This window comes from Nicotiana tabacum, chromosome 18 (genome assembly GCF_000715075.1).
Source record: "Nicotiana tabacum cultivar K326 chromosome 18, ASM71507v2, whole genome shotgun sequence".
NCBI lineage: Eukaryota > Viridiplantae > Streptophyta > Magnoliopsida > Solanales > Solanaceae > Nicotiana > Nicotiana tabacum.
The window spans coordinates 89755722-89767913 of NC_134097.1; the positions used below are offsets into that span (position 1 = coordinate 89755722).

Consider the following 12192-nt stretch of genomic DNA (forward strand, 5'->3'; position numbering starts at 1 on the left):
AGAGTTGAAAAAAGAGAACAGAGAATTCGGGATGTATCCTTTGTACATAACAACGATTGAAAAAGAACTTGTATCTGGTGGTAGTTTAATTCAAGGCGATATTGTGCAAATAGACTAATCACTCCAAAGGTATGATTCCGGTACAGATGATACGCTTGCTCTAGATTTTGTCAATTCAGGAGAAGCAATTGGGGTGTTTGAATTGGACAAAGATTTGATAATTTCAAAAACTAATCAAAGGGAGATTATGGTTGGCCAAGTATATAAGGATACGGCTACATTGAAAGAGGTGATGGAGAATTATGCTATATCTCAAAGGTTTCAATTCCGGGTTGATAGGTCTAATGTTGTTAGGTTTGAGTGTATTTCTTTTGTATATTGTATTATTGGTTAGAGTTGTAAGTTATACGTTGATGTATTTATGTGTATTTGTAGATTTTCACTTGATCTTCACTGATGTGTTTAACATTTGTTTGTTTATGGTCTTTAAATATATGTATTCATATGAATTTTACGGGTACAATTACATTACAGTGGCTCTAATTATTTTCTATTTTGTTTACTGTTTGTATTTAATTGTATGCATATAACTATAATTGCATTTAGTTGTATTTATTGCATTTAAATGCATATAACTATAATTGTATTCAATTGTATCATAATTTATATATATAGATATCAGAATGTATTCATGTGTATATGAGTGCATTTTTTGGTAAACATTTATGCTAATCATATGTATAATGATAAATTCTTTGCAGCTATGCATTATTATGTATGTCAGAAGATTGTGAATGGAGGTTTAAGGCTTCGAGCATTAACAAATCAGAACTATTCAAAGTGAGAGAGTTCATCGATAACCATACATGTCCGCTTAAGGACAATGTGTATGAGCAACGACAGGCAAGTAGCAGCCTTATAGGTGGTATGATTAGGCCTAAGCTTACTAATCATAAGAAGAAATACACCCCAAAGGGTATTATTGATAATGTGAAATCAGATTTAGGTGTAGATGCTACATGTTGGCGTGGCGGGCTAAAGAAAAGACAATGAATTTTTTGAGAGGTGAACCAGCTGATTCATACAAAAAAATACCAGGATACTTATATACAATGGATATGACATATCCAGGTTCGCACATCAGAATGGTAAAATCGCCCAAAAATGATTTCATGTATGTGTATATATCTTTGTATGCCTTTATAAAGGGGTTTGATCATTGTAGACCCATTGTGGTTGTGGATGGAAGTCACCTAAAATCTTACTACACCGGAAAATTTGTCTCGACAAGCACGTTGGATGGTGCAGGTGAGTACGTGAATTATAATAAATTTTGTTAATATTTTAAAGATTGGAATACATGTTTTAAAAATAATTATTCAATTGTCTTTACAGGTCATATATTGCCACTAGCATATGGTGTTATTGATTCAGAGAACAATGCTGCTTGGACGTGGTTCTTTAAGCAATTCAAGATAGCATACGATGACAGGGAAAACATGTGCACCGTTTCAGATAGAATTGAGAGTATCATTAAATCTGTATCGAGAGTGTATCCAGATGTACCGCATTTTGCCTGTATATAGCATCTATGGAACAACGTATATAAAAAATTAAAAAAGAGCCATGCAAAGTTGAGCGAGATATACTTCTCAATGGCGAAAGCATACACACAAGCTGAATTTGACAGTCTGATAGAGAAGATGGAGAAGGTAGATATTAGGGTAAAATAATACTTAGAGTTAGTTGTATATGAAAAGTGGGCTAGGTTGTATGCACCTGTTAACAGTGGATGGACCATGACGTCAAATATTGCTGAGATAATCAATGCCACACTAGTGTCAGCAAGGGAATTGCCAATATACGACTTCCTCGAAGAAGTTAGGAAGATGTTTGGACGTTGGAATTGCAGTAACCGCAAAGAAGCTACATAGGCATACACAACGCTTGGAAAAAAATTCCAGGAGATGATGACTTTGAATGAGGCAATGTCTACACGCATGATTGTAAGTTTCATTTTAATGTCATTGTATCATATATTAAGCTATTTCTTTAGATAGCTTAATTGTTTTCTGAAATAACTTATACAGAATTTTTTAGATAGACGTATTCAGTTATATTGTCATGCAATAGCCTTATAATTTTATTTTAAATGGCATCATTATTCTTAAATAACTGTTGTATTTTACTGTATTTAGATGTATTTTAAAAGTTCTCAGTAATTGTAACCAACAGATGTATATCAGTACTATGTACCTAATAAACTCATTAGTCTTGAATAACAACATGAATTTAAATGTATTTAGATGTATTTTCTTTTCAGCTGCCTTAAGTTAAGCAGATGTTTGATGTATGTCATTGTATTCATAAGCTAAAACATAATTATAGTTTATAGACTATCGGTCTACATATATGATGTATTCTTTTGTATTCAAACATTTCAGCTATATTTAACTGAATAATTCAGCATTATACATAAAGAAATTCATTTGTATGTGCTCAAAACTTATATATCTATGTTTAAATGTAGGTGGTACCATCGACTGAATACTTACATACGGTTAACGGTGGAGGGAGGCACTACACCATCTGCCTATTAGAGAGAAAATGCGTTTGTGGGAGGTTCAAAGTTGATGAATTACCATGCCCACATGCTTGGGATGTATTGAAGAGCAAGTTTTTAATGCCAGAAAATTATTGCTCTAACTATTACAAACTAAATTTTGTTGTAATGACATACGATGTGCCTGAGATCCCGTTACTGGACAGAAATAATTGGAATATACCAGCACATGTTGCAGAGGAAGTTGTATTACTACCCAAATGGAAAAGACCTCCTGGAAGGCCAAAGAAGAAGCGCGATAAACCTTTCAGTGAATTGCTGCAGCCGAAAAATCAACATTCATGTAGCATATGTAGGCAGGGAGGACATAACAAGCGAACATGTAGAAATGCTCCACTTAGGATTTAGTTAACACTCTGACATGTATTAGTGCTCCAACGATTTGTCATTACTTCTAATGACATTGTGAAGTAATAAATTTTGAAATACCTTTCGTGAATATATTCTGGATACATTTAGTTGTAATATTGTGCTGAATACATTCGAATACAACCTTGTCAGCATATACTTAGACAATTTATTATAGACAGTGCCTGTGTTGTATATACATAACTAATCAAAATACATCAGAATACAACTATATACTCAGCTATAATATAACAATTTTAATAAATACATATAACCTGGGTAAGTAAAATAAATACATCAAGTTGAGTACATACGTAAAAACCTGAAGCATACAGTTATTGACTTTGATATTTCAATGTATTAGCAACATTTATAGTTGCCAAGGTACATTTACAGCAACATTTACAGTTGACTTTGATAAACTTGAAGCATACAGTTGCTGACTTTCAATGACTTTGATAAGCCAAGTGACTGGATATTAATACACATTTATACGCCCTGTTTAATACATATGATTATATCCTGTAAGATACATATGAATATAAACTGAAGATTAAGCATGAATACTTATGAACAAAACAATGAAACATAGATTGAAAAGTTGCAATTGTCATACATGAACACTGTTGATAAAGTGATTAAAAACATGGTTTTTTCTAACTGAATACCTCTTCACCAAAAAACTATTCAAAAAACAGTATTCACCTAAAACAATATTCCAAAACTACATTCACCTAGAGCTACTCTAACACTATCTGTAACTTTGAATCTAACTCCGTGATTTGCCTAGCAATCTTGGAGGGTGCTTCATTCTCACTTATGGCATCAGCGTCTATCTTCCGCATAGCATAGTCCCAGAGGAGAGCACCATATCTTTGACGGAGTAGATTAGAATCAAATGTTGTTTGTGGAATCTCATTAAGAGTGCTCAGAAACTCTGCGTATGCCGCAACATGCACCCTACAATCCCTAAAAATGTTGATTGAAACAATTAAAAATAATTCATACAATTAGAGTTTTAAAATGATACAAGAATGATGATTGAATACATACATGCTCCCAGCTTTTTGTTGAGGCAAATTTGATATGAAAACAACTTCAAAGGGATCAGTATGTGACTTGTCAGTATATGCTAAGTAAGTAGACCAATCTATGCCTTGACTATCTCTGTAAAAGCCTCTGATTGATAGATATAGAGGTACAAGCCTAGCTAGCTTATCTATCTCAGAAGTTACATAGGCATCATGACCTGCAGATCTATACGAGTCATACACTTTGATACATCTCTCCTTGAATGAGACAACTGCCAATATCTAGTGTAGTTTATCCTTCAAGTTGACTGGTATTAAGACATTGTCAACGGTATGCCAAGGTACATTAGCTAGCAATCTATAGCCCCTTATGTACTCACATCCCACATCCTCTTCTTTGGCTACATTTGCATTACTATCTGTATCAGTATACCTGTCGAAGATTTCTGCGATTCTTGTCTTGAATATACAATCAACAGTTGTATACTTGAAGTTGCTTGTTTGGTTGTACTTTCCCTTCTTTCTCAGATAGTAGAATATGACGTTAATATGATATACACAAATTTAATTACATAGTGTTAGTGCAATGAATCAAATTAAAAAAAAAAGAAACTGAATATGATAAGTGAAAACTCAGTTCTAGATTCAAGAATAATACATTAAAATACATCTGAATACAGTTAAATACATCAGTTATTCAAAAATAAAGAGGCCATTAAATACATCATACAGATTCGGTTAAATACATATGTTATTTACAACTACAGAATAATTTTAAAATACATCTAAATACATTTAATTACATGTTGTTATTCAAGACTAATGAGGCAATTAAATACATAGTACTGATATACATCTATTGGTTACAATTACTGAGATCTTTTAAATACATCTGAATACAGTAAAATACAACAGTTATTTAACAATAATGATGCCATTAAATACATCATACAGATTCAGTTAAATACATTTGTTATTGACAACTACTGAGTAATGTTAAAATAAATTTGAATACAACTAAATACAGCATATGTAAAAGATACATCTGAGTACAATTGAATACATAAAAGTAATGAAAGACAAATTTGTGTGAGCTCAATTTGTGAATTATATAATTAGACAAACCAATACTAAAGAAATAAATTATAGTGGAGTTGGAAGGGGTAAAACTTACATTGTCATCCCATAGTTTACCGTCAAACGATAGAAGGTAAAACCAATTTTTTGAATTGACTTGATCAACTCCAAAATCCAATGGTATATGAAGTGTTGACTTGTTCTTCTTGTAATGGTATTCCAAATTACTTCTACAAGTATGATATAAAAAAATATTATATCCATTTTTAAAAATATAAATACGTAATAGACATACGGGGGAAAAACGCACTTCTGTTCATGTCTAGCGAGAAGACCATCACGAACCCATTTGTCGGATTCCTAAATGATTAATGTAGGATGTGGCCCAGTTATTGAATCATCCTCAAAGGGGTGTCTTTTTTCAAAAATAGGGGTCAACTTTACTGAGGTACCTGTTGTTCATTGAATTCATGAATAGAGACTTTTAATGATAAAAACCATAGGGAAATAAATCATTAGTTTATAAAACACTAACATGCGGAGTCGAAGTTAGACTCGTAAGGCGAAGAATATCATCTACTTGGTCGTCGATTCCTATGAGATGGTACTGGGGTTGATTCAACTTTTTTTGCACTATTGTGTATCACAATTCTAGTTTCTGGAATTTGATTGGGAAGAAACTTATCGTCCAGCTCAAATTGAGATACATAGTAATTTGTGGATACACCCTCTTGGCCTATAGGTAGTATGTTGCACGACACCTCTGATGTAGTATTTCCCTCCACTCTTGACTCCACACAAAGAGTATTAACTATTGTATTCTGTTAGATGTATGCATCATTGTTAGTGTAGTAACTGACTGTATGAATACAGTTAAACACATATAAATACAATACAGAAACTGAATATGATAAGTGAAAACTCAGTTAAAGACATCACACATTCAAGAATAATACATCTGAATACATTAAAATACAGCTGAATATAGTTAAATACAGCAGATATTCAAAAATAATAAGGCCATTAAATACATCATACAAATTCAGTTAAATACATCTTTAATTTACAACTACATAGTAATGTTAAAATACATCTGAATACATTTAATTACATGTTGTTATTCAATACTAATGAGGCAATTAAATACATAGTACTGATATACATCTGTTAATTACAATTACTGAGAACTTTTAAAATACATCTGAATACAGTAAAATACAGCAGTTATTTAAGAATAATGATGCCATTTAAAATACATCTGAATACAGTAAAATACAGCTTAAATGTATACAAATATCATGTTGTAATATATATATGAATACATGTAGATACAACATGAGAAGAGCACAATAATTATGTAGAAATAAAGTTAGTAAAATATAAATACATATAGGATTAAGATTTTTAAAAATACTGAATTATTCTGTATATAATTGTATTTCACAATGTTACAAAATTGGTTTATATAAGATTAATCCGAATAAGAGCAAATAGGAATATAAACATATGCTAAAGATGTTAAAAATGTTAAACCTCAACATTATCCCCGACAACTGTATCAGTCTGTCTGTGACCTTTTGAAATATCTTGCAAGTTGGCATCATATGGCATTTCAATACCATCATCACGTTTCCCTGTGGTTTTCTTTCTCTGGTGTAAGATTTCTTTTTTGCTGATTGTCTTGAAGATGGTCAGAAAGCATCTTAAAGTTATCATTGATCAATGATCTCAGAGACTTGAACTCGCCCACAACCTTAGCAAGACAGAAATAATTAGAAAAGTGTGGCAAAAATATACAAATGTTAAGCACTAAACTGTAATGTGTAATGTGTGGATAAAAAACTCATGTATTCTTTGAATGAATTTAGGTCTTTCCTCAAAGAAGATACTTCATCAATTTTGGAATCTGCCAGCTGATTGTGATGCAATACATTTTGTGCAATTTCAGATACACCAACAGGAGGAATCTTGGATTGATTCTCTGTATTTGATGGATGAATAATCTGTTCCTTGCGTTTTTTATGGGGCGGTGATGAAGATGGACCAACACTTGCAACATGTTTCTTCTTACACTGAAGATCAGGTGTAGGAGAAAAGTCATCTGAATCCTCTGTCGACTTGTCTGAATGAGTAGGAGCAGGAATGTTCTCAACAACAACGCCTACTGGAGGAATCTGAATAACGGCAAGCTCTATACTCGTTGGATGGATGTCCTTGTAAACAATCTAAAAAACGAAATACAATCAAAGTCTTACTACAATGTATGTATGCAAATCTGGAATCAAACTGTAATTTTTATTCAAATGAAGGCAGCAGTAATGATTAGTAAGTTATATGCAACTGTATGAAGCAGTAATAATGAAGGCAGCAACAACTGTATTCAGCTGTATGCAGTTGTATGCAGCAATAACTGTCTGCAAATGTATGCAACATTAATGATTAATAAAATGTAAACTAGCCACGATACAAATTGTAAATTATCATGTTTTCCTTGTCATTGAACATGTCGTTGATCAAATAACCAAAGTTTGGCTGATTTCCGGTGGTTCTCCAATTGAGTATTTTAGGGACCATATTATCAATTCGAAGTGCAATTTTGAGATCAATATTTGAACAGCACTCATAAAATCACACTTGCATAGCTAGGGGCACCCCAGCTATCCCGTAGTACTTCTTCTGAGTATCCATCTTCTTACTAATAGATTTTGTCAGGCTTTCAAATGCTTTTAAACCCCATGATATTCAGAATAGCGCCTACTCTCTACCAAGTCAAAATATAGCCTTGGGATAGTTGTGTTGTTCTTCTCGGATGAAAAAATGAAGGTGTGTATGAAATACAACACAGCTATCTTCAAGGCATCCCCATCGTTGTCGTGACCCCAATTCTTGTTAGCAAAGCACTCCATCAAATCTTTCTTTTTGACAAGATTTTCACCTCCAAAGTAAGTCTCAATAATCCGATTAGGAATCTTTTCATTGAACTCAAAATCAGCAGGGTTACCAACACATTTGAGGCCAGTCACAATCGCAAACTCTCTTATTGTGAAAGATAATGAAGTACCATTGACGTGTATTGCAAATACATTGTCAAGACTTCCTTTTAACTGGAGAGTCATGGAGCATCTGAAAAGTTGATGTTGGACTTCACAACACTTCATTTGAAGGAAATTTCCAAAACAAGTATCACCGAGTGGTTTATACTGCTCTGGAGTAAGATTTTCTTTTAGCTCGGAGACTATGTCAGTGTTAGTATATACACTGATATGCGGTGCAAATATAGGCTGTTTTTCACAAACAGCTTAATTCCCTGCATTAAACAAGAATAAATACATATAAATACAACTGAATACAACAAATATTTCATAGCACAATTGACATGAATACATATGAATACAATTAAATACAGACTAGAAAAATAAACTGGAGTAAGATATCAGTGATAGAAAATACGTACTAATATAATACATACGCATACAACAAATAAAGACATTGCAATTAGAATAAAATAGTGATGGAAACTTTGAAAATCCTTATAAATACAACTATAAGAATACATCAGAATACATATACATATCTGTATCATGGATTTCTATAAGTTATAAAAATACATTGAATATCTTTTTTGAACAGAGAATTCAACAGGTATATACATATAAATACAGATGAATACATCAATAATTTCCTTTTCTTCCAGTGTATCCGAGATTTTACTTGCTTCAACCTCCTTCCCCTTGACAGATGAAGCTTCAGAAATGTGTTTTTTCCTCTTTTCTGCAATGGGAAGTCTTGTTTCCTTCAATGATTTCTCGACTTGGATTTCTTTGAAATTGTCATGTCAAGATTTTGTTCTCTTCTCCAATGCCATATTTTTGGCTAAACTTGCATTCAATTCCCATTGAGTGATTTGCGAGGAGAAAAAGGGTCCATCGAAAGTGAGAATTTTAGTGGGTATACCTCTAGTAATCAACTTGCGGGGTGTATTTTCAGACATTGTGAGAATAGGCTTGGATACTGTTGATTAGAGAAAATTTGGTGAGTAGAGATGTTTAGAATAAGCAAAAATAGCAAAAATCAAAAAACTAAATACTTATCAAGTAATTATAGAAACAAATAAGTAAAATCTAGAGGAGATTAGGGTTTACGTCGAGATTGAGGAAGGAGGAAGCAGCGGTGTGGGTGAGGAAGATTCTCTGCTTTTGAGCATGTTTACAGGGAGTTGGAAAGAAAATAGATTGTATCAAAATAGAGAGAGGATAACGTGTATTGAGAAGTTGTATGAAAAACGGTAACTATGAGAGAGAAAAATCTAAGAATGGAGAGAAAAATAGGGTACATAGCATCTTTAGTGGCTTAAGTGTAAGAGATAACCAAAATTAGAAATTTTGCTATAAATCATAAAAGGTATCTATAGAATATAATTTATTTAAATGGTATTTATTTTAAATAAATAGGGTATTAACCTTTGCTATAAGAGGTAAAAATTCCTTTATTTAACCCATATGTATTGGACTTATATAATTAATTCAATCATATTAGCCCGTAATATTTATTGGCCTAAAATACATTTAATTAAGATTAAATCCAAATTTCATTATGGATTTAAATTCAATAAAATTTTAATTGTCTACAAATGCCCCCTACTTCAAGACTTGCCGGAGTATTTAAATTTTTAAAAGTCTAGACTTGAAGTATTAATTTGATATTTTTTTCTTTCGAAATTATAGTAATCTGCGCAAACATTAGTTGCAAATGTGCAAGACATGAATTAACTCCACGTTTATCAAAATATTTGGCATCGTGTTATCTAATATAATTTCCTAACATAGCAAGTACTTAAGAGTATGAACATCCATGTTCTTCTTTTAATATATATCTATATTATATTAAAAGCATGAAGGTGCTTAGCGAAATATCGTTCGCCTTTTTTACCCTCTAAAAACTAATTTTATATTGGATAAATTGTAATTTTACTAGTTTACTACAGTAATATTTAAGATTTGAAATCAATTATATTCCTTGTACTAAATCTTTCCTTATTTGAATCATTATAGTATAGAAAGTCATAATATTAAGGACTCTAGAATTAATTAAAATTTAACTACCTTATTTGACTAGGAATGATCTAATTTAAGTTGTTACTAAAGAAATAGGAACACGTCTCTTACTAAAGATTCTTTATGGAGACGGATACATCCTTGCGCCTCCCATTACTTTAGTTTGTTTCTTTTTTCTTTTTCTTTTTTTAGTTTTCACTCACATATACGGAAGCCGGACGTATGTGTTCATTCAAAAAGATGCTAAAGTTGTAATTTTATTCTCCACGTATCAAAAATAAAGAATTACTCCAAGAGAATCACTCTAAAGTCGTAAGATAAATCTTTTCTTAGGGAGGATTAGATTATCACAAGTTTACGACAAGGATCAAGGAATCTGTTTCCTTTGCATTGGTCCATATGTATATGAGCAACTAAGACTCTATAAAGATTAAATAATGGGTTGTCTTTTGATTTCTCTGTCAATGCAACAAAAAGTATTATTCTTTTTCTATTTTTATTGACTGATTTGATTGAATTGAGAATTACTCCTATTAATTGTTATGATAGTTGAAACTTCCTTTTAGCTTTTGTTATGGTAATTTTATATATTGAGCTAAGTAAAAGTTCTTTGGTCTACTATAAATAAGCACCGCCACGTTCCACGAATATCTTAGATATATTTGACATAAATAACTCTTTAATGCTAGTATTAAGTAGTTGTTTGCATCTTACTTTTTCCTTAAATACCAGTTTTATATAAGCTATTTGTTATTAGTTCTTTTCAGCTTTTTTGAATTTCAAAATAATCAATTCATGCTTCCATGTATCCACTCTCTATTCTGTTGTGATTTAGGATGAAAGAACCATTCTAAGCTTTTGTTTATTAAAAATGGTCGCTTCCTTTATTTATATGGTAGATGACAAAAGTCCAATAAGTTAGCAGATAATTTTCTTAGTTTTATCTTCAACAACATCCATCTATATACTATATTAAAAGCATGAAAACCCTTAGCAAAATATTTTTCACCTTTTTACCCTTTAAAAATGGAAGTTCACATTAATTAGACAAATTAGTAATTTAAGTTATTTTTCTAATATTTAGAATTTTAAAATCAACTAAAATTTTATGTATTAAACTTTTTCTTATTTGAACTATATATAAAATCTTAATATTTAGGTTTTTAAATTAATTTTTGAATAGCTTGATTTTCATACATTATGAAAATTCTAAAGTGGCTTCCGTAAAAAATAAATTGAAACTTACATGTGAAAAGAGGAAAACACCCTAATTTGATAAAACATGTCCAGATAATAGACTCACAAATGCATGAACAATTGCTGTAGGGATTAATCAGCAAATAAATTTCACGATAGACAAATAAAAACTCTTCTAAAAAGAAATGTTTACTTAGAGTAAATGTATGGAATATAATTTAGGTTAAAATGTGAAACTCTACTCAGAACAAATCATGAAAAAATACACAAGAATTCCTAACATTATACGCAAAAATAAAAATAAAATATAGCTTAGTAAATTGTTTCTATTTTAATTATACGCAAGAATTCCTAACATTATGATTTTAAAATCACTTAAGTTTTATTTTTTATAAATTCTTTTCTCATCTGAACACTTTAAAAAAAGCAAAGTTTTTCTTAGCTAAAATTACAACTTGCTTATTATTATTTGAACAAATATGTAGGATCTTTTAACGTTTAATACTTAAAATTTTATTAATATTTCATCTTATATAAAAAAAATTATTTGAACTCATTGAAAATAAAAGCTTTATTCCACAAAAATATAAATACACTTCAATATTCAAAATTTGAGATGATTTAAAACTAAAAGTTTCAGAAATAATATTTATTTATTTATACTATTATAGAAGTATAAAACTCCAGTACAAAATATTTGTCATCGACAAAAAATGAGTGAAATCAACTCGAGAAAAGGACAAGGGATGAAAGTAAAGAGCAAGGCACATTATTAAACTTTTAAACTCTTGTTATAAAAGTAGCTTAACTTCATTCTCTATATAAAATATCTATTTTGGAATCTTAATAAATTAATTTAATA

The 12192-nt window shown here is 30.9% G+C and overlaps 1 protein-coding gene across 1 annotated transcript; it reads left to right on the top strand.

Moving 5' to 3' along the window:
- The first annotated feature begins 1655 nt into the window (after positions 1–1655).
- On the top strand, positions 1656–3424 carry LOC107781260 (uncharacterized). Its single transcript, XM_016601940.2, has 3 exons — positions 1656–1712; positions 2531–2915; positions 3336–3424. Exons 1-3 carry the CDS (start codon positions 1656–1658, stop codon positions 3422–3424), a joined length of 531 nt encoding a protein of 176 aa, XP_016457426.2.
- The last annotated feature ends 8768 nt before the right edge of the window (positions 3425–12192 follow it).